Here is a 24,522-nt window from a genome sequence, read left to right as displayed (position 1 = left end):
AGTCGAGTGGATACAGAATCTCGAACAAATGTCGTAAAATTTGTTTGATGTCTACATGCATGCAAACGAAAGTGTGAGATACTCAGTAATACAGTACTTCCAGTAAGAGGATCTTGATGAGCTTAATTCTTACTCGTATGCTAGTAAATGGAAATTTGCTAAAAATGTGAACTTTATTGTTTTCCTTAAGTGTGGCTAAGGATTTAGAATGAAAATGGGTCGACGATGTTGACATGCCGTCAGAGATATGAGCGTTATTATGAAGCCTTCAAAGACAAAATGCAAAACAGGGAAGGTAATTTGCAATTTGGCGAACACGAAATTTTTCTGCTATTGATTATCAGTGACCAAAGGCTCTTGATATCGCAGGAGTTAAATCGATTATTGAATAGTTCTTCTTTCCTCAACCAGAAGAATTGCCTATCGCGCGAAACGGCAATTCGATCTTTGTTGTCTTGAGATGGATCACGGCAAATCTGAGAAGAGCCTTCATAAAAGGAAGTGCTTGTCTGACCTGTTGTCTCCACACTTGGTCATTTTTGTGGGTGTTGTGTTGGCTGCCACGTGCGTTACTTTGGTGGTCTTGAATGTTCGAATGAATCGACGTATTTCTGCGTTCAACGACACTTTAGAGGAGCTGCGTCGAGAAGGCAAGAAAGCCTCTACTGTTAACGATTCTGCTACGGTGTCTTCTAGATTGGGCACTAGAGGAAAGAGGGCAATTTCAAACACAACTCCCGGTCAGAAATCAGATGTTGAAAAGCGATTGAAGGCTGTGGAAGAAAGGTGAGTTAATGATAATCTGAAGTTAAACGCTCCCTAATCTTAGCATTAGATATCGATGAGTCAGTTTTCGTAGAGAATAGCTTGGAAATCAGGATGATTTTAATAGTATGACCATTAAGGGGAGAGGGTCAGTGTGCCTTTTTTTGCCTTAACAGACTCTAAATTTACGCGGTAAAGAGTTAAGTGAACTTATGAAGAGAAAGGTAAAATAATTAAGGCTAGGAAAAGAAAAGAAAACTAAAACGTTGGTTCCTCGAAGTTTTCTGTCAAGATGTCGTTAACAAATTGGGTTGGACGACCGCCTGGCCCTCAATTACTAATAAACAGTGGCGCTTCGCTAGAGTCGTCACAATATAATGACCTGCTAGCAAGCTCTGTTTTGTTAAACAAAGAATTGCAACTGAGAAACTTAAAATTCTCATTTTATATAAAATTATGCCAGAAATATCACTATGCCACTGATAAAAAGCACGTAAATTGGATTTATAAAATTTGATTTCAAACATCCGCTGCCTCTTCACCTTCAATGTTATCAAGTTAACTTTTTTGGCATAGAGCTTTGTTCGCAAGAGCCCGGTGGGAGTATTCCTGGGAAATCCTGGTAGGGGTGTGCCGCCCGTTTCTCCAAGTCCTGACCCTATTTCAGACCAAAGAAAAAATGTTATTTTCCGCACCCGTCTTCACACCTTGCGTCTAAAATCCATACCTATTTCCAGACCTAGCCTTTAGGCACAAATAATGTCATCATTACTTAGATTAGAACCCTAACAAAAAGATTTCTTTAAGTCCGTTTCGAATTCGCATATTTCTTTTCCTTTCTTATTCATTTGGAATTGAAACGACAATACCTTCATACACTCCCGTTATTCCCACGAAAACCATACCCGATTCGAGACCAAAATGGTATACAGACCGACCGAAACGGCGCACTCTTTGGGGCGGCACAAACATATATGGCTTATATAAGGGAGTAACACCCCCCACCCGCACCCCTTGCGGCGGTGCAGGAGAAGTAACGACATCGATATGAGAACGGCAAGTTAATAATAACAATATATACAAGAAAAACACCGTGTATGCCTCAGGTATGACTGGATCTCGGAACGTAAGGTCTTACTGATATTAACGCAAAATCAGTCGAAGCCTGAAAATCAGCGAAAAACGTGAAGACGTGCATGACATGATTCTGAAAATGAAAACCGAAAAATCGCGGTTCTCAATGATCGAAAAGGGCAACACACCTTGTTTGTGGCCATAGATTTACAGACTTTTTGTTGTAACTAATTTGAAACTTCGAAAATGTTGTATCCTTCTAGACTGTACCAACTATGACCAAAAAAAAATTTAAATGCCTTTTATTGAGACGCAAAACAGAACTGTAACAAAACCGCGAAAATTAACATTAACCGCTAAGGAAATTAATTAAAACTGAAAAACCGCAAAGATCAAGAGCTTAGGACTGCAAAACTGAAAAATCCAACTCTCAATTAACTTTTTTTCTTTCAGGGTCGGAGAGCTATTTAACAGGTCGGAATTTTTTTCCAGCAAATTGAGGGTCCGAAAGCGCTTTTCCTACATAATTCGAGGTATTGTGATTCACATGTAGCGTTAAAAAAGTTGGGATTCTTTCTGGTCTTTTGAGGGCCCTGATGTTCGTAAAATGGTAACTGGGATTTGCCAAAAGATATGATTTCCTGGATTTGCTTATTTTTTGGACTGGAAAAATGAAGTTGAGTTCACTAGGACTAGGATTGGTTTGTTTGTTTGTTTGCCTCTGCCCACTGGGACAAACTATAGGGACAGTAAGATCAGAAAAAAAGTAAGCCTGGGAATATGGGATTTGTCATATCAACTACAAAGAAAATGGAAGAAAATTTAGCTTTCCTTGAGACTTGATCCAATACTGTGTTGCGTTTTTTCAAGGCATGTGAATAACTTAACTTTAAATTTCGTTTCATTACAGGACGGGACGGCCGCGATGGAAAGGATGGCCCAGCAGGTCCACCAGGATTGCCTGGAAAACCAGGGATACCAGGCAACCCTGGATTACCTGGTGTTGGGTCCCCTGGGAAAGCTGGGCCGCCTGGTAAGGAAGGTCCACCTGGCAAATCTGGTGCAAAAGGTACTCATCTTTGATTAACTTTATATTTCTTTAACAGAGAGAAAATGAGCAGTAAATGTTATCTTCACAGGGTTTATCTAGGCAAGAACAATTGAAGGAGACATTTCCCAAAAATCTTTCAACCTTGTATTTCTTACTACTCACAGGAGATGCTGGTAAGCCGGGCGTTAACAGACCTTTTCCAGGCCCTCCAGGTCCCAAAGGAGAGAGAGGTTCTGCTGGAAGTCCTGGGTTGAAAGGGCCTCAAGGACCAAAAGGCGAAAAGGGAAAGGAAGGAGCTGGGAAGTCTGGAGTGAAATATGTTCGTTGGGGAAGGACCACTTGTCCAGGAGGTGCTGAGGTGGTTTACAAAGGTATGTCGACTCAGTCTTTTACATATTAAAACATTTTTCTTTACGATCTGATTCATGAAAAATAAAAAGATAAATAAATAAATAAATAAACAATTTTTTTTCTCCACAGTTATGCTTCAAATTAATTCTGCCATTGTGCTTAATACTTTGTAGGTAGAATTGGTGGAGAACGTCACAATCATCAAGGTGGTGGAGCTAACTACCTTTGCCTTCCACACAATCCCAAGTATGACAGGTACAGCGATGGCGATCAGTACTCAGCATACATGTACGGAACCGAGTATGAGGTCCCTCAGTACAATGGAAACCCTTTCAAAAGAAATCTCTATAGACACGACGCACCTTGTGTTGTCTGCTTTGTCAAATTACGTGGTTCATTGTTGATGATGCCCGCAAGGAATGACTGTCCATCTGGATGGACCGAGGAGTATCACGGGTACCTGATGACTGAATTTCACAACCACCCGAACCAAAAAGATTTCGTCTGTGTGGACAAAGACCCAGAGTATGTTCCTGGTAGCCACGCCGGCCGAAGGGAAGCTTTGTTGTACCCTGTAGAAGGTGTTTGCGGCTCACTACCGTGTCTTCCTTATGTTCAGCATCGAGAACTGACATGCGCTGTGTGCACAAAATAGATTTAAGCTGTAATAATATCTGTCAAGAGACTATAAAGGGGATAGAGAGGGCGTCCCCCATATACACCCTATTCCATAGGTAATTCGTCTCGAGTTATTTTTAACACCACAGATCTCAAGGGGGATTAGACAACAGCCAATCACATAGCGCGAATGTGTTCCGCGTGGATGACCCACGCTGAGAGCCACGCGTCCTTCACGAAATGACGCAGAACAAAATGGGGAAAGACGCGGAGAGCGATTTTGCTATTCCTTTTGTCGACGAAAACGACTACAGCGAGATTTCTGCGAAAGCTGTGTCAGCGAAACCGAAACTTAAAAAGAATCACCCTTCCTCTCTTGTATAGAGCTAACAGTAGAGCAGGGAAATCGTTAACACACTGAATATTCTCTCAGGATCATTTATAATTTACAGTTTGAAGAGAGCAATTTCTGGTTTGTTGTTTATTTTTTTCAGTCTTTATAGCGATTATTCCTACCCACTTACTTTGTCAATTGTAGGCGAACCCTCCTAAAGCTGAATTTCAAGGGACCATATTCAAGCTCAGAAAGAGAAATAAAATTTCGTCGTTGCTTATTTACGTCCTCCATAAAACGCGAAATTAGGCATTTTCACGTCGTAGTCGTGCAAAAACGGGAAGGAAATGAACAAAAAAGTGTGTTGCACGTGCGAAGTTGTTGTTTTGCTAATTAAACCTATTGTTTTTCGACGTTCTAGTTGTCGTCCGCGTCGTTGGATCTTAAACTACCTAAATTGTACAAACGACCGGTTTCAATAGACCGGCGAAATTTCTCATTTTATTAAAGCACTGAGGTTACGACAACTTCGAGTTAAACTGATTTCACGGGTTGTCAAAGAGTCCAGCGATTCCTTTTTCCCAGGTGAGCGCCGACTCATTTCGCTTCAATATTCAGGAATGCTCTCGATCTTTTTACGCTTTCATTGCCTCTCGCCCGACATGTTTTGCACGGCTTTTGGTCATGCGAAGCCTCCACGAAACATCCACGCCTCGCGCGAGGTAACTTTATCCCGATTCTAAAAATAATTCGAGACGAATTACCTATGGAATAGGGTGTATATAGGGGATGCCCTCTCTGTCCCCTTTCTCTGCCCTCTCTGTCCCCCAGTGTCTTGTATCTGTAGAATAAAAGTAAACCAAAGGAGAGAAACAAAATAATAAAGTATCGTAGTCAATATGTGTTGATGTCAGAGTTGATGTAAAGCTGATATAATTCGCAAAAAAATTGATACTTCGAAGGGTGCGCCAATCCATTCTTTCCCCCATTTATCGTAGTCCGACTGACGCAGCTGATTTTGCATTAAAAAAGTAACTTTTACCGAAGATTACCAAGAGTCGCCCACTAGCTAATGAATGTTTGGTGAATGTTTGGTTCCCGAACCCAGATGACAACCCATCTATGCTTCGGCATGGAATAGTCTCTAAATTCCATGTATCCCATAGCAGCAAAATACTTATTTCAGCCTTTTTTGCAAGCTCATTCATCAGCACTCCAGTTTAAAGGCTTTCATGATAATAATAATGTTACAGTGCAACTCGAAATCTTACTTTCTCCAAAACGGTTTCAAAATTCAACTAGAAGCCAACTGGCTGTAAAAAACACAATGCAAACAAAAGGTAACTCATTTTTATCTTGAATCTTTTAAAAAAGCGGAATTTAGAACATGTTTTATTTGTTGTCATACATTCTTATATAAAATTCAATTTCCTACGAGCTCCCACAGAGCCTGGGCTTTCGTTGTTGGCACTTTCCGGATTTGATGGCCTACTTACACGGAAGTAACATGTGAATGGTTCCTGCATGGTTCCTTTTATTGTCCTGGCAGTCATTTATAGAGATCTGAGGAGTGAATATAGATGTATGTTCAATTTATTGTAATAATTGTTTTTAATATATTAAAAGTGCATTTGTTTAATAGGGCAGTGTTACCCTTATTCGTGCGTGTTGGTCTTTTCACATCCATCGTATCACTTGCATAAACTACAGCGTACAACATATACTTGTCGATCTTCGATTAAAACTCCCTGTTAAAGTTTCAGTTTTACATTTTCTGAATCGTCATTACCTTTTCACTTTAATTCCCTGCAGACTGTTTTCTTTGTTCCAGTCGAGTGGATACGGCAGAACCGACAAAGAACGCAATTTTATAAACAGCAGTCTGGTTTAATTCTCCCAAATTGCCACAGGAAAATGTTTGTTAAATTAAATTTCCTGCAGTGTACATGTTATTAGTTATTTTCCTTGACTTTGGATTAGCGCTTAGAATTAAATAGTGAGGACAATTGGTGTGAGTTACAGGGGTTTTATGAAGCCCTCAACCGAGACAAAATGCAAAACAGGGAAGTTGATTTACAATTTTGCGAACACAAAAATTTTCTGCTAGTGATAATTAGCGTCCAAAGGCCCTTGATAATGTACTACTCGTAGGTAAATCAGTTATAGATCACTTCACATTCCGTAATCAGAAGAGTAACTTATACCGAAAACAGTGATTTGATTCGTCACAAGATGGATCACGGCAAATCTAAAAAGAAGCCCAACGGGAAATGCTTCTCTGACCTGTTGGCGTGTTCACGCTTGGTCATTTTCTTGTCTGTTGTGTTGGCTGCGACCTGCGCAGCTTTGGTGATCTTGAATCTTAGGATGGTTCGGCTTATTTCTGCCTTGGAGGAACTGCGTCAAGAAGGCAAGCAAGCCGGCTCTATTGTTAACAATTCTGCTACGGTGTCTTCTGGATTGAGCTCTAGAGGAAAGAGGGCAATTTCAAACACAACTCCCAGTCAGAGATCAGACATTGAAAAGCGATTGAAGGCTGTGGAAGAAAGGTGAGTTACTAATGAAATCAAACTATAATCAAAGGTTAAAAACGCTCTCCTAATCTCAGCATTAATTGTCAGACGAGTATGACGATTTTTAAAGGGCAAAGTGGCAAAGGGTCAGTATGTCTTTTTGGCATGGTAGACTCCAAAATTTATCAATGAAGAAGAGGATAAAATAAAACCTGGGGAAGAAAACAGAACTAACACGTTGGTTCCCAAAATTTTTCTGTCAAGATGTTGTTAACAAATAGCCTTCAACGAGCGCCTGGCGGACACTGATTATTTAACTGATGAACAGTGGCGCTTCGCTAGAATCGTCATAGCTTGCTATCAAGCTCTCTGGTGCTACTGTGCTGCTTAGAATTGTCATTTTCTATAAAATTCTGGCAGAAATATCTTTATGCCACTGCTAAAAAGCACTGCCAGGTAATTTGCACTTTAAAAATTTGATTTCAAATATCCCACTCAGCAGTTGATATCCGCTGCCTCTTGACCCCCACATGTTATGAATTTAACTTTTTTGGCAAGGGGCTTTGTTCGCAAGAAAAGTAATGATATCGCGATGCCAGAACGGTAACAAAATACACATGACTTACGTATACAAGAAAATAACTGTATATGCCTTGGCTGGCTCTCGGGACATAAAGGCTTAGTGACAGTAACGCAAAATCAGTCGATGCCTGAAAATCGGACAAAACGTGAAGACTTGCATGACATAAATCCGACAATGAAAACCGAAAAATCACTGTTCTCAATGACCGAAAAGACAACACACCTTGTTTCTGCTGTTGTTTATGGCCATGGACTTACAGACTTTTTGTAACTAAGTTAATTAATTTGAAACTTCGTAGAAGTTCACTGTGACGGTAACCCAGAATGTGCCATTAACGGTGACAAGAAAATTCCCTTAGTGTGCCTAGTCTTATAAAGAAGCAAAACAGAAACTGAGTGCTGACACAAAACCGCAAAAACGATGAACGCTAAGGGAACTAAAACCGAAAACGCAGAAACTAAACACCCGATCCCAAAAAATTAAATTGGTTAAAAAACTGAAAAACCGAAAAACGTCCCAACAACTCAGTTCAAGTTACCTCATCATGCTTTCTCCGTTTTTTTTTTTATTCAGGCTCGGAGCGCTATTAAACAAGTCGGAATTTTTTTCCAGCAAGTTAAGGGTCCAAAAGCGCTTTTCCTACATCATTCGAGGTATTGTGATTCACATGTATTGATCACAAAGTTAGGATAATATCTGGTCTGGGCCCTGATGCGTAAAATGGTAATAGACTAAAAGATATGATCTCTTGGATTTGACTCAAAAAATGAAGTTGAGTTCACTAGAATTCGGACTGGTTTGTTTGTATGTTTGCCACTGCCCACTGAGACAAACTTGCATAGGACACTTCGACAAAAAAATAAAATAAAATGAAAGCAATCGTCTGCATGGGTTTATGGGAGTGGTATCAAGCACATAAAAATGGAAGAAAATTTAGCTTTTCGTAAGTTGTCCCTGAACTTGATCCAATACTTCTTTAACTCCGAATTGATAATTGTGCTTTAAATTTCGTTTTATTCCAGGGAAGGACGGCCGCGATGGAAAGGATGGTCCCACAGGTCCACCAGGATTACCTGGAAAACCAGGAATACCAGGAAAGCCTGGAGTACGTGGTGTTGGGTCCCCTGGAAAGCTGGACCGCCTGGTAAGAACGGTCCACCTGGTAAACCTGGGGTAAAAGGTATTGCACTGATTACTTTTGCTTCTTTAACAGTAAGAAACTGATCGGAGAAGAAAGGTTTCCTTTACAGGAAAAAATCAAAAATCTTTAGTTTAGTTTTTTCCTGGAAGAACAGCTACGGGAGACAATTTCCAAAAAACATTCAACCTTGTATTTCTGACCACTCACAGGAGATGCTGGTAAGCCGGGCGTTAACAGACCTTTTCCAGGCCCTCCTGGTCCCAAAGGAGAGAGAGGTTCTGCTGGAAGTCCTGGGTTGAAAGGGCCTCAAGGACCCAAAGGCGAAAAGGGAAAGGAAGGAGCTGGGAAGTCTGGAGTGAAATATGTTCGCTGGGGAAGGACCACTTGTCCAGGAGGTGCTGAGGTGGTTTATAAAGGTACGTCAACACAGACACCGGTTAACTGAGACTGTATTCTAGCTACTACTAAAAAGTTTTAGAAACTGGTGTAATAAAGTAGAATTGACCCTCCGACCTACACGCAAATTCATACCCCCACCGTGGTACAAGAGAGGGGGGTGGACGGAACCTCTCCCTGGAGGTTTTGATATGTTGCGGTATTTCGAAGCGATTTTACCTTTAGTGGAAAGCCTTTGATCTTCTTAACAGGATGAGGTATATTTTATGGGTGGTGGCGCTGCTGGAGGCCTGTGACGTCATCAACAATGGTCGCCATCTTGGCTTTTACCAAGAATTAGAAATCAGGTTAAAACTGCGATAAATGGTATTTTTTTAGCTTTACATGAAAAATAACACATAAATAAGCATTTTGCATGATTTTAGCCCCCAGATTTACTTTTGTTGTTGAATGAAGTTGAAAAAACATGTATTTTCACCCAAAAATGACTTGAGCACCTGCTACTAATGACTTCATATCTCGTAACCATAGCAACTGACCATCACTAAACCTGTCTCAAAATGTGTGCAAGGGATGAACAAACAGCTACTGAAAACATCGGGAGCTGATGTTTTATCCTCTAGGAAAAAACTAAGATAAACCTTGTACTTCTGAGGGTTAAGTTATTGTTAAGGTCAAAAATTTTTCCACTTATTATCTTTTTCACAAGGGTAGTATAAGGGCCTTCACTATTTTAAGTTTGCAGAAACAGCCTCCATTTCAAATACTTAGCAAACGGACAATTTTTTGACACCTTGAACATTTATTTATTTATTTATTTATTTACAGTTATTTTGAGTCATTGCAAATAGATGAGAAGAGTTTCAGTAATTACCTTTTATTGCAGAGATTTATAAGCGCTACAGTTCGAGTGCAGTAAATCCAGTTTGTCGTAACAATAGTTTGCTCTATTGTACTGTCAGTTACTAAGAAAGTGAAATTTGTGGTGAGTACACTTTATAGGAGAGTGTTGTACCTTTGTAAGCTTGTAGTTTTTCGTCCTCAGGTTTAATGGGAGGTGAACATTTCAGTCACCAAGGTGGTGGAGTAAACTACCTTTGTCTTCCACATAATCGAAAGTACGACAGGTATAAAGATGACAATCAGGAGTCAGGATATGTGTTTGGCACTGAATATGACGTCAGTTTCTACAGTGGGTATCTTTTCAGACGAAATCTTCATGATCACGAGGCGCCTTGCGTTGTCTGCTTTGTCAAGTCACGTGGTTCAATGCTGATGATGCCCGCACGAAATGACTGTCCATTTGGATGGACCGAGGAGTATCATGGGTACCTGATGACCGCATATTACGACCACCCGAACCAAAAAGACTTCGTTTGTGTTGACAAAGACCCGGAGTATGTTCCGGGGACTAATGCGAACAAGAATGGTGCCTTACTATTCTTCGTGGAAGGGCTCTTTGGCTCACTTCCGTGTCTTCCGTATGTTCAGCATCGAGAGCTGACATGTGCTGTTTGCACCAAGTAATAAAACTTCTCTCGTCAACCTCGGAGAGTCATCTTGTAATCATGGCTTAAATTAAAAAATAAAACTGGAGAAGAAAATGAAAATCGATCTTGAGTCAGTTTGTATCACTACTACAAAAGCTGTCTAGCCTGCCTGGCAGGCGTCAGTTAGTGTTTTTTGGTTGGTTTTATAGAGGACTCCACCCCTCCTTTTCTTCCCTCGTGCGCGCATGCTTCGTTTATATTTCTCCTCCCGCCCAAAAACTCTGGCTCCTTCTGCGCAGGCTGAAAGCTGTCATGATCTGAAAGGTTTCAAAGTGCTTTTTCAAAATGTATCTCAAAGAAAGGAATGAAATTTAGGCTTTGCAAAAGCTGCGAAATTTCGATCAGTTATTTATTATTTTCTCGATCTGGACTGTTTGAGTAGTACTCGCCCAGCCCCTGGGCAATGATCATGCCATGTCACTGATAGAAAATAATATGCACAATAGAGAGATTACCCTATACATAGCTTTATTCTTACACGTGACTACAAAACAAGTATCTTTACTGGACATGCTTCTTGCAACATAGTAAAAACAGAATAAGAAAGAAAAGAGTTGTCTGCATAAAGTACACCACCATGGAGGAAAGGAGAAGAGAGAAGAGGAGAATAGGGCTGGTGAGCCTTTGCTACTGTACTTGTTCTCAAGCGATTCAAATTGCGAAGATAGGTCTGACGGAGGCCACTCAGCTGTTGTCTCAGGAATGTGTTTTGTACATGTGTTTTTAAACTTATATTTAAAAATATAAGTATAAGTTGCCGGCTATCCTGTCACAAACCTTCTTCTTTATTCAAGAATTTCTTCTAGCGATAACGCGTTCAAAAGAGAAGTAAGACTGAAATCCGTATACCGACCAAAGCATAGAACTTATAGTTCATTTAAGGTGGCTAAACTGCAGTTTTCAGGGGCAGTATGTACCTCCCAAGTTTGAGGATTCTACGTCACTATCTTACCTAAAGTAGATGTATCTGGACTTCTTCTCTAGGCCTTTCCCTATCGTGCACGTAAAATGCTGAAAGTTGGTCAGTGGAATGCCAAAAAGTTGCTAGAAAATTGCCAAAAATCCAAAAAGCTGCTACCTAAATTTCAAAAGTTGTCACCTAAATTTTTGATATTTTTATATTAACGTTAATCAAAAGCTTTATTTTCGTTCTTCACAATAATTACTAACATCGGTCAAGAAAAAAAAAAGTAAAACAATTTAAAAAAATAAAAATGAATTTTAAAATAAATTTAAAATATAAAATTAAAAAAAATTAAAAAAATTGAAGTTTTCTATGAAATCTTTGACTTTTTCGTGCTTGATATGTGCTCTAAACCTATATTTTGCTCAAAATTTGCTCGAGGTTACTAGAACTGCAAAACGTTGCTCCAAACGCCAAAAGTTGCTCAAAAGTTGCCGAGCACAATCGGGAAAGGCCTACCCTTCTCGGAAGAGACTCCCTGTGACTCTATTCTTGTAAGCGACCTCTCAGTCTTTGCATTTTGGGTGGTCGCTTACGGGAGGTTCCTACCGTATTGACATAGGAGTTATTTCCTTCACCTAGTCTCTGACTAAATGACTTATAGCAGTTATGCTGGATACGTTGTTATGAAGCCTTTAATGGACAAATTCAACACTGGAAAGGTGATTTTGCAATTTCGCGAACAGGAAAATTTTCTGCTGCCGTTTATCAGTGTCCCAAGGCACTTGACTATGTAGTAGATAAATCATTCTCTCTTGTTATAGATCAGTTCTCATTCCTAAACCATGAATAGAGACAATCTGCTTCATTTTTATTACCATTTTTGCGCTTCAGTTGGGATTGTAAAAATGGACGTAGTTTCCTGTATAGGACAGTACATTAGTCTTACTGGCAACTGTAGTATGTAGCGCCTCTTCATGGAACACGCAGCAGACGCAGAACAGTTAGCCAAAAAAGTCTCGTATTTTCGGAAAATACGGCAGGTGATAGCTTAGTGTATTGGCTGGGGAAGTTGGACTTTGAAAGTTAAAAATCAGTAGGAAGTGCAAATGAGTTGGTGGCGATTTTACTAAGAATTGATTACTCGAGGGTCAACATGCCTCAAGAGCCTATGAGCATCAGATTTTTTAAAACTGTAGAAATTTACTAAAAATTGGGATACACAAGGACCACGACTGCGGTAACGCAATTTCTCAATAATACTTTGATCCTGTTTTGTTGTTAGTGGTGATGGAAACAAACGTAACAACACAATTACCCAACAAGGCTACTTTGAAGTCGCTTAAAAACGACATTTCATTTTTGATCTAAAATCTAGGTACCTGTTGTTGACAGCAACAGAACTAACAGTGAGACTAGCACATTAAATTGACAGACTCATTCTTTGACAATTATGTGTACTGGTAGTCTGCGTAGTAGCAGGAGGCGTCGAAAGGGGTAGGGGATTGAAAGGAATTTAAGGGAAAAGGGAAGGGAATTGGAGGGTCCCAATGGGATTATTAGCGTCAGCAGTCAAACGGCCTAAAAGTTAACCTTCAACCGTCAAAAAAAGTTGTATTTTACCGTCAACCGATCTGGTCTGTAGCTTTGGACTCCTGAAGAATCTAGGATCTGGCCAGTTTAGCATGTGTCCGTATTTTTAGGGTCTCTCCCCAGTCTCGCTCTCTGTTTTTATCCTCATTCCAGACCTTTTGTTTGACTGCTCGCGCGCACTTGAATACGCAAAAATACGGACTGTTTTGCAGTCTACTTTATAACCGTCAAAAGCTCTGAAACTTAACCGTCAACCGTCGAAGCTACCACCCCGTTGAGACCCTCGAATTGGGGAGAAAGAGTGAGGCTCCCTTCCCTTTTCCCTTTCGCACTTTTCCCCTTCCGGTCCTCCTCCTCCCCTGTCTTTAACTGCCTTAACATGGTCTTACATGGCCTAAACAGCTTAAGTACATAAAACTGGATTCTCATAAGTTATAACAGATCTTTTCGCAAACAATGCATTCTGTAATTACATGTACCACAAAATACCTGCAGTCAAAACTCGATCCTTAATACGAAAACCAAAGGGACGGATCAAACTAGCTGACCACCTTGCGTAACAAAGGTATTAACTGTTTTTAGAAATAGCTTTAGGGACTGTTTGAAGAATGGTATCTTTGAGACCATGAGAACTATCCTTATTAGAGTGGTGCCTTTATCATAGAGAAAGAGATTGTATGAATTTTGTTTTTTTTGTGACTAATACGACTGTAAGTTCGTATTGCAGATGTGGTGGGGATTCTTTAAATTTGGAAATCCGTAAGGGGCAGTGTCTGTATTACTAAGGTGTCTATAGGGAAAGGTTCGACTGCAGTAAATAATGTTCTCGTTTAGGGACCAAAAAAAGTCTCTTTTTTTTCAAAAAGAAGAACAGCAAAAAAGTTGCTATCTTTGTTTCAAAATTTTTGTCCTTTTGTTAGTTTCTTTGCAAAAAAACAATTAAAAAGTTAAAACAAACGTTACACCACAGAGTCCGGCCTTCAACAAAAATAATTTCTCACATGATACGTCTGATGCTTAATATCAGTCTCTAGAGTTTTTTGAATGTCACAAGCCTACTGGAAAGCTTATTCTCACCTGGTGCAAACGGGGCATGTCAGCTCTCGATGCTGAACATAGGGAAGACATGGAAGAGAGCCACAATTCCCTTCCACGTGGTACAGCAAGGCGCCATTCTGGTCCGAATTACTCAGTGTCATGAATAACTCTTGGTCTTTGTCAACACAGAGGTAATCCTTTTGGTTCGCATGATAGTAATATGCAGTCATCAGGTACCCATAATACTCCTCGGTCCATCCAGATGGACAGTCATTCTGTGCTGGATCATCAGCGTTGAGCCACGTGACATGACAAAGCACACAGCACAATGCGCATCGTGATCATAGAGATTGCTCTTAAAAACAGACCCACTGTAATCACGTCCAGTTTTGATAATTTGTTTCCTTAATTCCGCTGAATGCAAATTGTAACCTGTAAGATTGTTATGCGTGCAGCACGATTTTGCAATTTCTGGATTTTAGTGGCAAGAGCCTGATCTAAATTGACCCAAACAACGTCACAGTAGTCGACATCGCAGACAGATAGAAAAACAGACAATCACACGCTTTATTTCAGCACGGAGCCAAGTTTCTTTAATTCCAGACAGACAGACAGACAGACTGACTGACTGCCTGAGTGACTGCCTGACCGATAGACAGACAGACAGACTAACTTAAGTATGGAGGTGAATCAGAAAAGTAATTACACGATCAAATCTCAATTCTTTCGTCAGACTTTTTTAATAGTCATCTTCAGAAGTATTAAGTATAATGTACCTGTAACGCACACGCTGTTACAGTTACTGTCGGCAGAGGCAGAATGTTAGGGCCTTCATCCAATTTTTATTTATATTTTATATCAGGGCTATTTTGACGCAGTATGCTGGGTACGACAAAGGGAGAAAAACAAAAGTGGCGAGGAGAAAAATGATGCTAAGAGAGGAAGGCTGGTAGATCAGTGAAGATCCGTCCGAGGGGGTCCACCAAGGGAATGTTTTTGTACTTGTGTCTGAGACTGACTTCTCTATCTTTCCCTAGACGCACACGCTGTAACTCTAGTGAGATACCTTGTCCCAGATCCATAACTTCCTAAAGGTGATAATGCATCGGGAAGAGATGGAAAACTGAAATGGGATATCCTCTAAAAGCAAGGAACCTAGTTGTGTTTGAGTGAATACACTCGTTTAAGCTTAAACATGGACAGATCGGCAAAGTCCCTCCCGCGCCCCAGATCCAAGAACTACGAACAAACTCCGTTTGAAGACCTCTCTTATTTCAGCTGGCAGTGTTAAAGTGCTGTGCCAAATGTAACTACAGTTGTACATTGTAACAAGTTACAACTACTAACTGCTTACATACCTTCATAGTGTGCTTGCAGGATTTGATGGCTACTTATACGGCGAAGTAACGTGCGAATAATTCCTGGTTCGTTTAATTTTATCCTGGTAGTCATTTATATATAGAGAACGAAGAAGGCGACCTTCATTTTTAAAAAAATCGTATTTAATTGATGTAGTTACATTTCTGATGATCTTATTTGTAGTGCAGCAGTCACTTTGTGTCGGCATTTTTTCACTAGGTTTCTCCTTTCCCTGCTTGATTATTGTATTAATTGTTCCAGTCGAGTGGATACCGAAATTTATTCAGGACCCAATGTTATAAAGATTAAATTGGCAAACAAATGTCATGAAATTTGTTTGATGTCTAAATGTATGCAAACGAAAGGGGTGAAATACTCAATAACACAGTACTTCCTATAAGACAGAGGGTCTTGATGTTTTTAATTCTAACTCGTACGCTAGTTAATTGAATTTGCTAAAATGCACACTTTATTCCTTTCCCGACCTCGAGTTTGGCTAAGCGTTAAGAATTAAAATAGGTCGACGTTGACAGCGTTATTATGAAGCCTTCAAAGGACAAAATGTAAAACGGGAAAGGTAATTTGCAATTTTGCGAACACGAAAATTTTCTGCTAGTCATTATCGGTGTCCCAAGGCTCTTGATATCGTAGTAGATAAGTTAATTACAGAACAGTCCTCGTTTCCTCAACCAGAAGAATTACCTATCGTGCAAAAACGGTGATTTAATTTGGAAGTCTTGAGATGAATCACGGTAGATCTGAGAAGAAACCTAAAGGGAAATGCTTGTCTGACCTAGTGTCCCCACACTTGCTTGTGAGCGTTGTGTTAGCTGCGACGTGCGCTGCTTTGGTGGTTGTCATTCTTCAGATGGATCGTCGTATTTCTACGTTGGAGGAACTGCGTCGAGAAGGCAAACAAGCCTCTACTGCTAACATCTCTGCAACGGTGTCTTCTGCATTGGGCACTAGAGCAAAGAGGGCAATTTAAAACACAACTCCCGGTCAGAAATCAGACATTGAAAAGCGATTGAAGGCTGTGGAAGAAAGGCGAGTTAAATGAAATCAGATTATAATCACAAGTTCTAAGACGCTCCCTAACCTCAGTATTAGATTTCAGTCAGTTTCTGTTATTAAAGAATAGCTCGGACATGAGGATGGGTTCTTAATGGTATGGCTATTTTGCTGTTGTTAGACTTGCGCGTGAAGGTCAGTGTGTCTTAATTTTTGGCAAAATAGACTCGAGAATGAATGGATGTAGTCAATAAGTATTGTAGTGAATTTATAAAGGCGAAGGTGAAATACAAGCTAGGGAAGAAAAAAAAATTAAACTAAAACGCTGCTTCCCCAAAGTTTTCTGTCGAAATGATGTTAACAGTTAGCCTTTTATGACCGCCCATACCGGCCAATTAGTAATGAAAAATTGCTCTGTGCGTAGAATCGTCATAGCTTGCGACTGCAAGCTCTTGAGGTGCTACTAAGCTACTAGAATTAAAATCCTACCAGAAATGCACGTTAATGCAAGTAAACTGTTTTTGGCAAGGAGCTCTTGTTAGTAAAAGTAGCAACAACAAAATTTATACCAGAAAAACACTATGTATGCCCCAGGAAGGAGATCAATGCGCCGTTGATAGTAACTGCAAAAACGTCCCCTAAAAATGGGCAAAAAAAGCTTTTTTGTGACCAATTTGAAACTTTGTAACTGTTTTGTAGAAGTTCTACCTTTCAGTTTAGAATGGAGCAACTGCGACACGAAGTTTTATAAAGACGCAAAACTTACAGAACTTCACAAAAAACGCAAAAACAATAACCGCTCAAAAAAGGAAATTCGAAAAACCGCAGAGATCAAAAGCAAAACCGAAATTGATTAAAAACCACAAAACCGTAAACCCAGCAACTCAGTGAAAGTTAGGTCATATTTCTTTCTTCTTTGCTTTCAGGGTCGGAGCGCTAATAAACAGGTCGGATTTTTTTGCCAGCAAATTGATGGTTCAAAAGCGCTATTCCTACATAACTCGAGGTATTGTAATTCACATGTAACGTAAAAAATCGGGATTCTTTCTAGTCTTTTCTTTGAGGGCCTTAATGCGTAAAATGGTAACTGGGATATGATCATTTCCTTGAGACTAGATTCAATACTATCTTGCGTTAGTTATTCCACGCATGTAAATAACTTCACCTCAAATTTTGATTCATTACAGGGCGGGACGGCCGCGATGGAAAGGATGGTCCCACAGGTCCGCCAGGATTACCAGGCAACCCCGGATTGCCTGGTGTTGGGTCTCCTGGGAAAGCTGGGCCTCCTGGTAAAGACGGTCCACCTGGAAAATCTGGGGCAAAAGGTACTCAACTTTGATAATTTTTTCTTCTTTAACAGCGAAAAACTGAGCACAAACTGATTTGGTACTTTTTCTGGAAGAATCCTTCAACCGTGTATTTCTGACCTCTCACAGGAGATGCAGGTAAGTCGGGCGTTAACAGGACGTTTTCAGGCCCTCCTTGTCCCAAAGGAGAGAGTGGTAAATAATTTAACTTTGGATTTCCTTTCATTACAGGACGAGACGGCCGCGATGGATTACCTGGAAAACCAGGAATACCAGGAAACCCCGGAGTACCTGGTGTTGGGTCTCCTGGGAAAGCTGGGCCTCCTGGTAAGGACGGTCCACCTGGCAAATCTGGGGCAAAAGGTATTCTACTCTAATTAACAGAGAGAAAATGAGCAAAAAAGAAATGTTATCTTCATAGTGTCTATCGAGATGGAGCTATTAGCTTTACTTGACATTTTCCAAAAATCTTTCAACCTTGTATTTCTGACTACTTACAGGAGATGCTGGTAAGCCGGGCGTTAACAGACCTTTTCCAGGCCCTCCCGGTCCCAAAGGAGAGAGAGGTTCTGCTGGAAGTCCTGGCTTGAAAGGGCCTCAAGGAACCAAAGGCGAAAAGGGAAAGGAAGGAGCTGGGAAGTCTGGAGTGAAATATGTTCGTTGGGGAAGGACCACTTGTCCAGCAGGTGCTGATGTAGTTTACAAAGGTACTTCCGCACAGCCACTTTATGTAAACCAACACTGTATTATCTACCGCACAGAGTTTTTACGAACTGGTCTAAAAAACCAGTACTAAGTTATTTCCTTTTTTCCCTCTTAAAGTTAGTGACAGGGAACATTCACTGTGACGCTTTAAGTTTGCAGAAACAGCATTCACTCCAAATGCCCGATAATTACATCTTTTGAACATTTATTTATTTATTGTTCGCAAACTGAAGAGAAGTTTCAATAATAATTAAGCTTTATCTCATAGAGGTTTATTACTGTGACAGCTCGAGTGCACTCAATGCAGTGAATAATTTGTTTTGGGCAACTTGGACCCACATGTGTAATAAATGCAGTTTGTTGTAACAATACTTTGTTCTTTTGTGCTGACGGTCACCAAGACTAAGCCGGGAAAATTTGTGGTGAGGTCATTTGAGAGTGGAGTGGTGTTCCCCTATAAGCCTGTTAAAGTATGTAGTTTATCATCCTCAGGTTTGATGGGAGGTGAAGCTCACCATCACCAAGGTGGTGGAGTGAACTACCTTTGTCTTCCACACAATCCAAAGTACGACAGGTACAGCGACGGTAATCAAGACACAGGATATGTGTTCGGTACTGAATATGAGGTTAATTCCTACAACGGGTATCCTTTCAGACGAAATCTCCATGATCACGAGGCGCCTTGTGTTGTCTGCTTTGTCAAGTCACGTGGTGCAATGCTGATGATGCCAGCGCAGAACGATTGTCCTTCTGGGTGGACCGAGGAGTATCATGGGTACCTGATGACCTCATATTTCAATCACCCGAACCAAAAAGACTTCGTCTGTGTTGACAAAGACCCAGAGTATGTTCCGGGGACTAATGCGAACAAGAATGGTGCCTTGCTATACTTCGTGGAAGGGCACTGTGGCTCACTTCCGTGCCTTCCATATGTTCATCATCGAGAGCTGACATGTGCTGTTTGCACCAAGTAATAAAACTTCTCTCGTCAATCTCAGAGAATCAGTTTGTAATCATGGTTGAAAAATAAAAGCGAAGAAGAAAGTTAAAACCGATCTTGAGTCATGTCAGTTTATAGCATATCACTACTGTAAAGCTGTTGTGATCCTAATTATAAACGAAAGGTTTGAAGGTGGTTTTTCACAATACATTTCATTCTAATTTAGGCTTTGCAAAACCTGCGAAGGCTCGATCAGTTATTTACTATTTTCTCTATACAATTAGAGTACTCTTACAACCCCAGGATGACAATGATCTCATTTATAAGTGCCATGCCACTGACAGAAACTAACACTTTAGAAAGATTAGCCTGGCTTTGTTCACTCACGTGACTGCAAAACAAGTAACTTGTCAGTAAACCTGTCAAAATCAGTTTCTCTTTCCTACAGTTACCGACTTATTAAAGTGTATACCTAAGGATAGATAGAGAAGTCAATCTTAAAACACACATACTCAACACATTCTCTGAGTCATGACCTCTCGTAATGTGGTATGACTAGTATGTAGCATCATGAATCAAAGAGGTGGGATCAGGGATCGGTGGGGAGGAATCTAGGGTTATTGAGGTGAGATCAAGATCAGGTTGCAATTTTGGGATCGGGTATCACACCAGCACCTTTAGCGCTAAATCTGCACAGCAAGCCGTCAGTGTTACTCGATCGTAATCATTCGTCTCAAAGGGAGAACATAGGCCTGAGGGGGGCCACTCACGAGGGTAGCAGCGAGGTATATTGGTTCAGTAATGATCCCAGTTTTTGTAATCATGAACCCCAAAATTCCAAAATAAATTGTGATATCAGATCCAATAAAAATTTCATGGTCCAAAACATCCCTTAGTAGTTTTCATAAATGTACCAGTGACTTTAAAATAGCTTGCTGTGTACCTCATGCAAACCACTCTTTTCTTTGTTATTCTGTTTTTTTCTATGTTGCAAAAAGCATGTCCGATAAAGTTACTTGTTTACTTGACAAGTATTTTCAAAATACTTTTTAATAATTAGTCAATATGACAACCAGAACATATCAGATATAGTGTGGTATTCTACCCAGACGAAAGGGGTGTTTTTTTCACTCAAATAACGATTTATCTGTTGGGTAACTTGCAAGCCCAGTTTTGTTCAACTGCTGGGGCCCCATATCTTGAAGTTCAAGTATCATGACGTGTCACGAGACCCACTGTTCAAAGTCCTCGTTCCCATACATACTGACATACTTTATTGCACCTCCCTAAAGAGGGTTTTTCAGTTACAAGTCTACTAATCAACTAATCAACTAAAATAGCTAAATAAATTACCAAATAACGAAGATAATAAATATACGTTAAAAAATAAGTGAAATACAATGGATCATTCACTATTTACAAATTCATAGATTGATCAGAGAGAAGTAGGTTGACAATTTTTGTCCTAAAAACTTTGACAGAATCTGAAGATTTAACATTGTCTCTTAGATTAATCCAGAGCTTAGCACCGCAGTAGGTGAAGGACCGCTGACCCGTGGTTAGGCGGCACCTTGTAATGTTCAGTTGATCGCGTTGTCTAGTATTTCTAGTGTGAGTTTGTGAACGCAGAATAAATTCCTCGATTAGGTAGTCAGGCACAAGTTTATTAATACATTTGTACATCATCACTGCATCGTTCAAGTAAATTCTGTCATTAACAGGCAGCCAATTTAGCGATTTGATAGCTTGTGAGATGTGATTAAACTTTTTGAGGCCAAGACCAACACGGGCGGCAAAATTCTGCACTAACTGAAGTTTGTTGATGTTATGTTTACTAGTATTTGACCAAACAGTTGAGCAATAATATAACTTACTAAACACGAAAGAGTTCATAAGGAGAAGTATTGTTTTCTTATCTAGCAAGTGTTTTATTCTATTGATTTGTACGAGTTTATGTAGGGAAATAGAGACTGTTTTAGCAATGTGTTCGTTGTAAGTTAGTGATTGGTCAATATAAATGCCAAGATCTTTAACAACAGTAGAGGGGGTAATTTCTTTTCCAAGCATCCGTACATATGCTGTGGGCAGCTTATTAAGGGGTTGAGGCGTACCGATCATTAAAACTTTAGTCTTATCAGGATTTATCAATAAAGAGTTTTGGCAACACCATCTGGAGACTTGTTCCAGGTCCGCATTTAGATTGTGAATTGCAGTGGACATGTCAGATGAGGGAAAGGACAGGTACAATTTAGAATCATCAACATAACAGGCCGATTTGCAGTAAGCAGGGACACACAACAGGTCATTCACATAAACAGTAAACAGGACTGGACCCAATATTGATCCCTGAGGGACTCCATATTTCAGGGGAAGTGGATCAGATATAGCATCCTGGATGCGTACTCTTTGACTGCGGTCAACAAGGTAGCTATGGAACCAGTCACGGCATGAAAAGGAGACACCAAGAGCTTGTAGTTTCTGCAATAGAATATCATGTCTGATGCTGTCAAAGGCCTTTTACCTGTCGAGTAAAACTAGAGCTGAGATCTTTTTATCATCAATTGCCTGCAACAGGTCGTCTGTAACACATAGAAGGGCAGTCTTAGTTGGAAAAAGCTTTCGGTTACCACTTTGAGTTTTAGCCAATATCTTATTTGCTGTTAAATAGTCGACAAATTGTCCATGGGCTAATCGTTCAGATACCTTTGAAAGGATAGGCAGTAGCAAAATAGGTCGATTATCGCACGGATCTTCAGAATTACCCGATTTTAAAATAGGAGTTACCTCCGCAATTTTCCATGCCCTTTCAAACATTCCAGTGTGAAAAGAGTAGTTCATAATACTAGTGATTGGCAGAAGGTAGACTAGACTAGACTAGACTATCCTTGAGTACACGTGCAGATACTCTGTCGTAGCCAGTTGCTTTGTTTGAAAAGTTTGTTTGCTTTGTTTGAAATTTCCAGGGGCGTAGTTTCCTGTGTACGCGAGCACGCGCGTGCCTACCTGAGAAAATGCCGAAGATGTAATAAAAGCAAAACTGATGTATGAAGTCAAAGCAAACCAACAGATTCATTGATTGATTTATTCAGAGGCGGATCGAGGGAGAGGGTTGAGGGGGTTGCAACCCCACCTTTGGAAAGTTTTCAAACTTGTCTGGCTACCCATGTCGTCACAGTCACATCTATCCCTTTTTCATACGAAAAATAATGTTATAAATACTAATATAAGTTCCAGTCCAATCGATCCGATTACAAGAAAACTGTAGCTATTCCTCTTCTTTACCCCTTAATCTTCCAAATGCAAGATCAATTTTTGACGAAGATCGCCACGCCTGCCGTTTGCTTTGTCTAGCGCCTTCGATTACAGTAGATAAAGCACTGCAGCTGGAGGCTTAAGATAACCCAGGGTTACTGCGAATTTGAACTCAGATATGAAATCTTAAAAAGCAAATTCAGTTTAATTCTCTTTGCCTACAATTTGATGATTGGATACTGTAAAGAGAGTAGACAAAGTTATTCGAGAGAGTGCTCTTGATAAAAAGAAAAAGAAAGCGTGGTTAAATTTAACCCCGGGTTAGCGCTAACCGGCGTTCGAACAACTGCCGGACCAGGTCATTGCCTGCACCCTTCCAACCGCAAGCTAAGAACCTGAGCGATCGTTACTTTTCATTGATGAAATGACCTGCTCTAGGTCAACAGTGCCTGAAGAGCGATTCTCTAATCTCGAAGTGATTGCCATGTACTACTCCGAGAGATTCGAGGTAGACGAAATGTGCCAAGCCTTTCAGTAAAGGCTCATCCAAGAAAGCTCTTTAATTTCAAGCTAGTCTGTTTGTTTAAATAGGCGGGTAAAAAGAGACAAACAACTATCGCTGTACTCTTAGTCCTGAATAATACTGTCTCATTTATACCCCCTTTTAACGCCTGCCACGCAGGCTAGGTTCGCATGACAGTAATATGCAGTCATCAGGTACCCATAATACTCCCCGGTCCATCAAGATGGACAGTCATTCTGTGCTGGGATCATCAGCATTGAGCCACGTGACTTGACAAAACACACAGCAAGGCGCATCGTGATTATGGAGACTGCTCTTGAAAACAGACACACTGTAATCACGTCCAGTTTTGATAATTTGTTTCCTTATTTCCGCTGAACGTACATTGTAACCTTATAAGATTGTTATGCGTGCAGCACGATTTTGCAGTTTCTGGATTTTAGTGGCAAGAGCCTGATCTAAATTGCCCCAAACAACGTCACAGTAGTCGACATCGCAAACAGATAGAAAAACAGACAATCACAATCACACGCTTTATTTCAGCACGGAGCCAAGTTTTTTTAATTTCAGACAGACAGACTGACTGACTGCCTGAGTGACTGTCTGATCGACAGACAGACTAACTTAAGTGTGGAAGTGAATCAGAAAAGTAATTAAAGGATCAAATCTCAATTCTTTCGTCAGACAGAGGTATTATGTACAATGTACCTGTAACGCACACGCTGTTACAGTTACTGTCAGCAGAATGTTAGGACCTTCATCCACTTTTGATTTATATTTTATCTCAGGACTATTTTGACGCAGGATGCTGGGTACGACAAAGCAAGACCAATAAAAGTGGCGAGGAGAAAAATGAACCTAAGAGAGGAAGGCTGGTGGATCAGTGTTACTCGGATTCTAGCTACTCAGGGAATGAATATACGTCTGAGGGGGTCCACCAAGGGAATGTTTTTGTACATGTGTCTGAGATTGACTTCTCTATCTTTCCCTAAACGCACTGAGATACCTTGGCCCAGATCCATAACTTCCTAAAGGTGATAAGGTATCTGGAAGAGGCGGAAAACTGAAATGGGGTCCTATAAAGCAAGGAATTGTTGTGTTGGAGTGAAATCCTTAAAATGATTGACAGAACAGCAAAGTCGCCCCGCGCCAAAGATCCAAGAACTACGAACAAGAGTACGTGCAGAATCGGATCTGTCGAAAGAGATAGCACATGGTGAACAAACTCGGGTTGAAGATTTCTCGTATTTCAGCAGGCAGTGTTAAAGTGCTGTACCAAATGAAACTACATTGTAACTAGCCTGCAGTGCAGGCGTTTTCTTCCGGCGCGCGAATGTAACAAAGTAACAAGTTACAGCTACTAGCTGCTCACTCTTCATAGTGCGCTTGCAGGATTTGATGGCTACTTACGGCGGAGTAACGTGCGAATAATTTCTGGTTCGTTTAATTTTGTCCTGGTAGTCACCGCATAGAGAACGAAGAAGGCAACCTTCATTTTAAAAAAAATCGTA

At 40.4% G+C, this 24,522-nt stretch overlaps 3 protein-coding genes across 3 annotated transcripts in view; all 3 read left to right on the top strand.

Annotated features, from left to right (window-relative positions):
- Positions 1-105: 105 nt before the first annotated feature.
- Positions 106-24,522, top strand: part of LOC140926082 (uncharacterized) — a 48,328-nt gene continuing 23,911 nt past the window's right edge. The window contains exon 1 of the mRNA XM_073375880.1: positions 106-786. Coding sequence (XP_073231981.1) covers positions 461-786 — 326 coding nt within the window. The 5' untranslated portion in view covers positions 106-460. The remainder of the gene's footprint in view (positions 787-24,522) is intronic.
- LOC140928214 (uncharacterized) lies at positions 894-3,937 on the top strand. Its single transcript, XM_073377933.1, has 5 exons — positions 894-913; positions 2,293-2,372; positions 2,750-2,908; positions 3,055-3,261; positions 3,415-3,937. Exons 1-5 carry the CDS (start codon positions 894-896, stop codon positions 3,894-3,896), a joined length of 948 nt encoding a protein of 315 aa, XP_073234034.1. The 3' UTR covers positions 3,897-3,937.
- On the top strand, positions 6,204-10,393 carry LOC140928378 (uncharacterized). The gene is made up of 4 exons (XM_073378117.1): positions 6,204-6,742; positions 8,312-8,469; positions 8,640-8,846; positions 9,872-10,393. Exons 1-4 carry the CDS (start codon positions 6,426-6,428, stop codon positions 10,351-10,353), a joined length of 1,164 nt encoding a protein of 387 aa, XP_073234218.1. The 5' UTR covers positions 6,204-6,425; the 3' UTR covers positions 10,354-10,393.

Source organism: Porites lutea, chromosome 2, assembly GCF_958299795.1.
Source record: "Porites lutea chromosome 2, jaPorLute2.1, whole genome shotgun sequence".
NCBI classification, from domain to species: domain Eukaryota; kingdom Metazoa; phylum Cnidaria; class Anthozoa; order Scleractinia; family Poritidae; genus Porites; species Porites lutea.
This window is presented reverse-complemented; position numbering and strand designations above follow the sequence as displayed.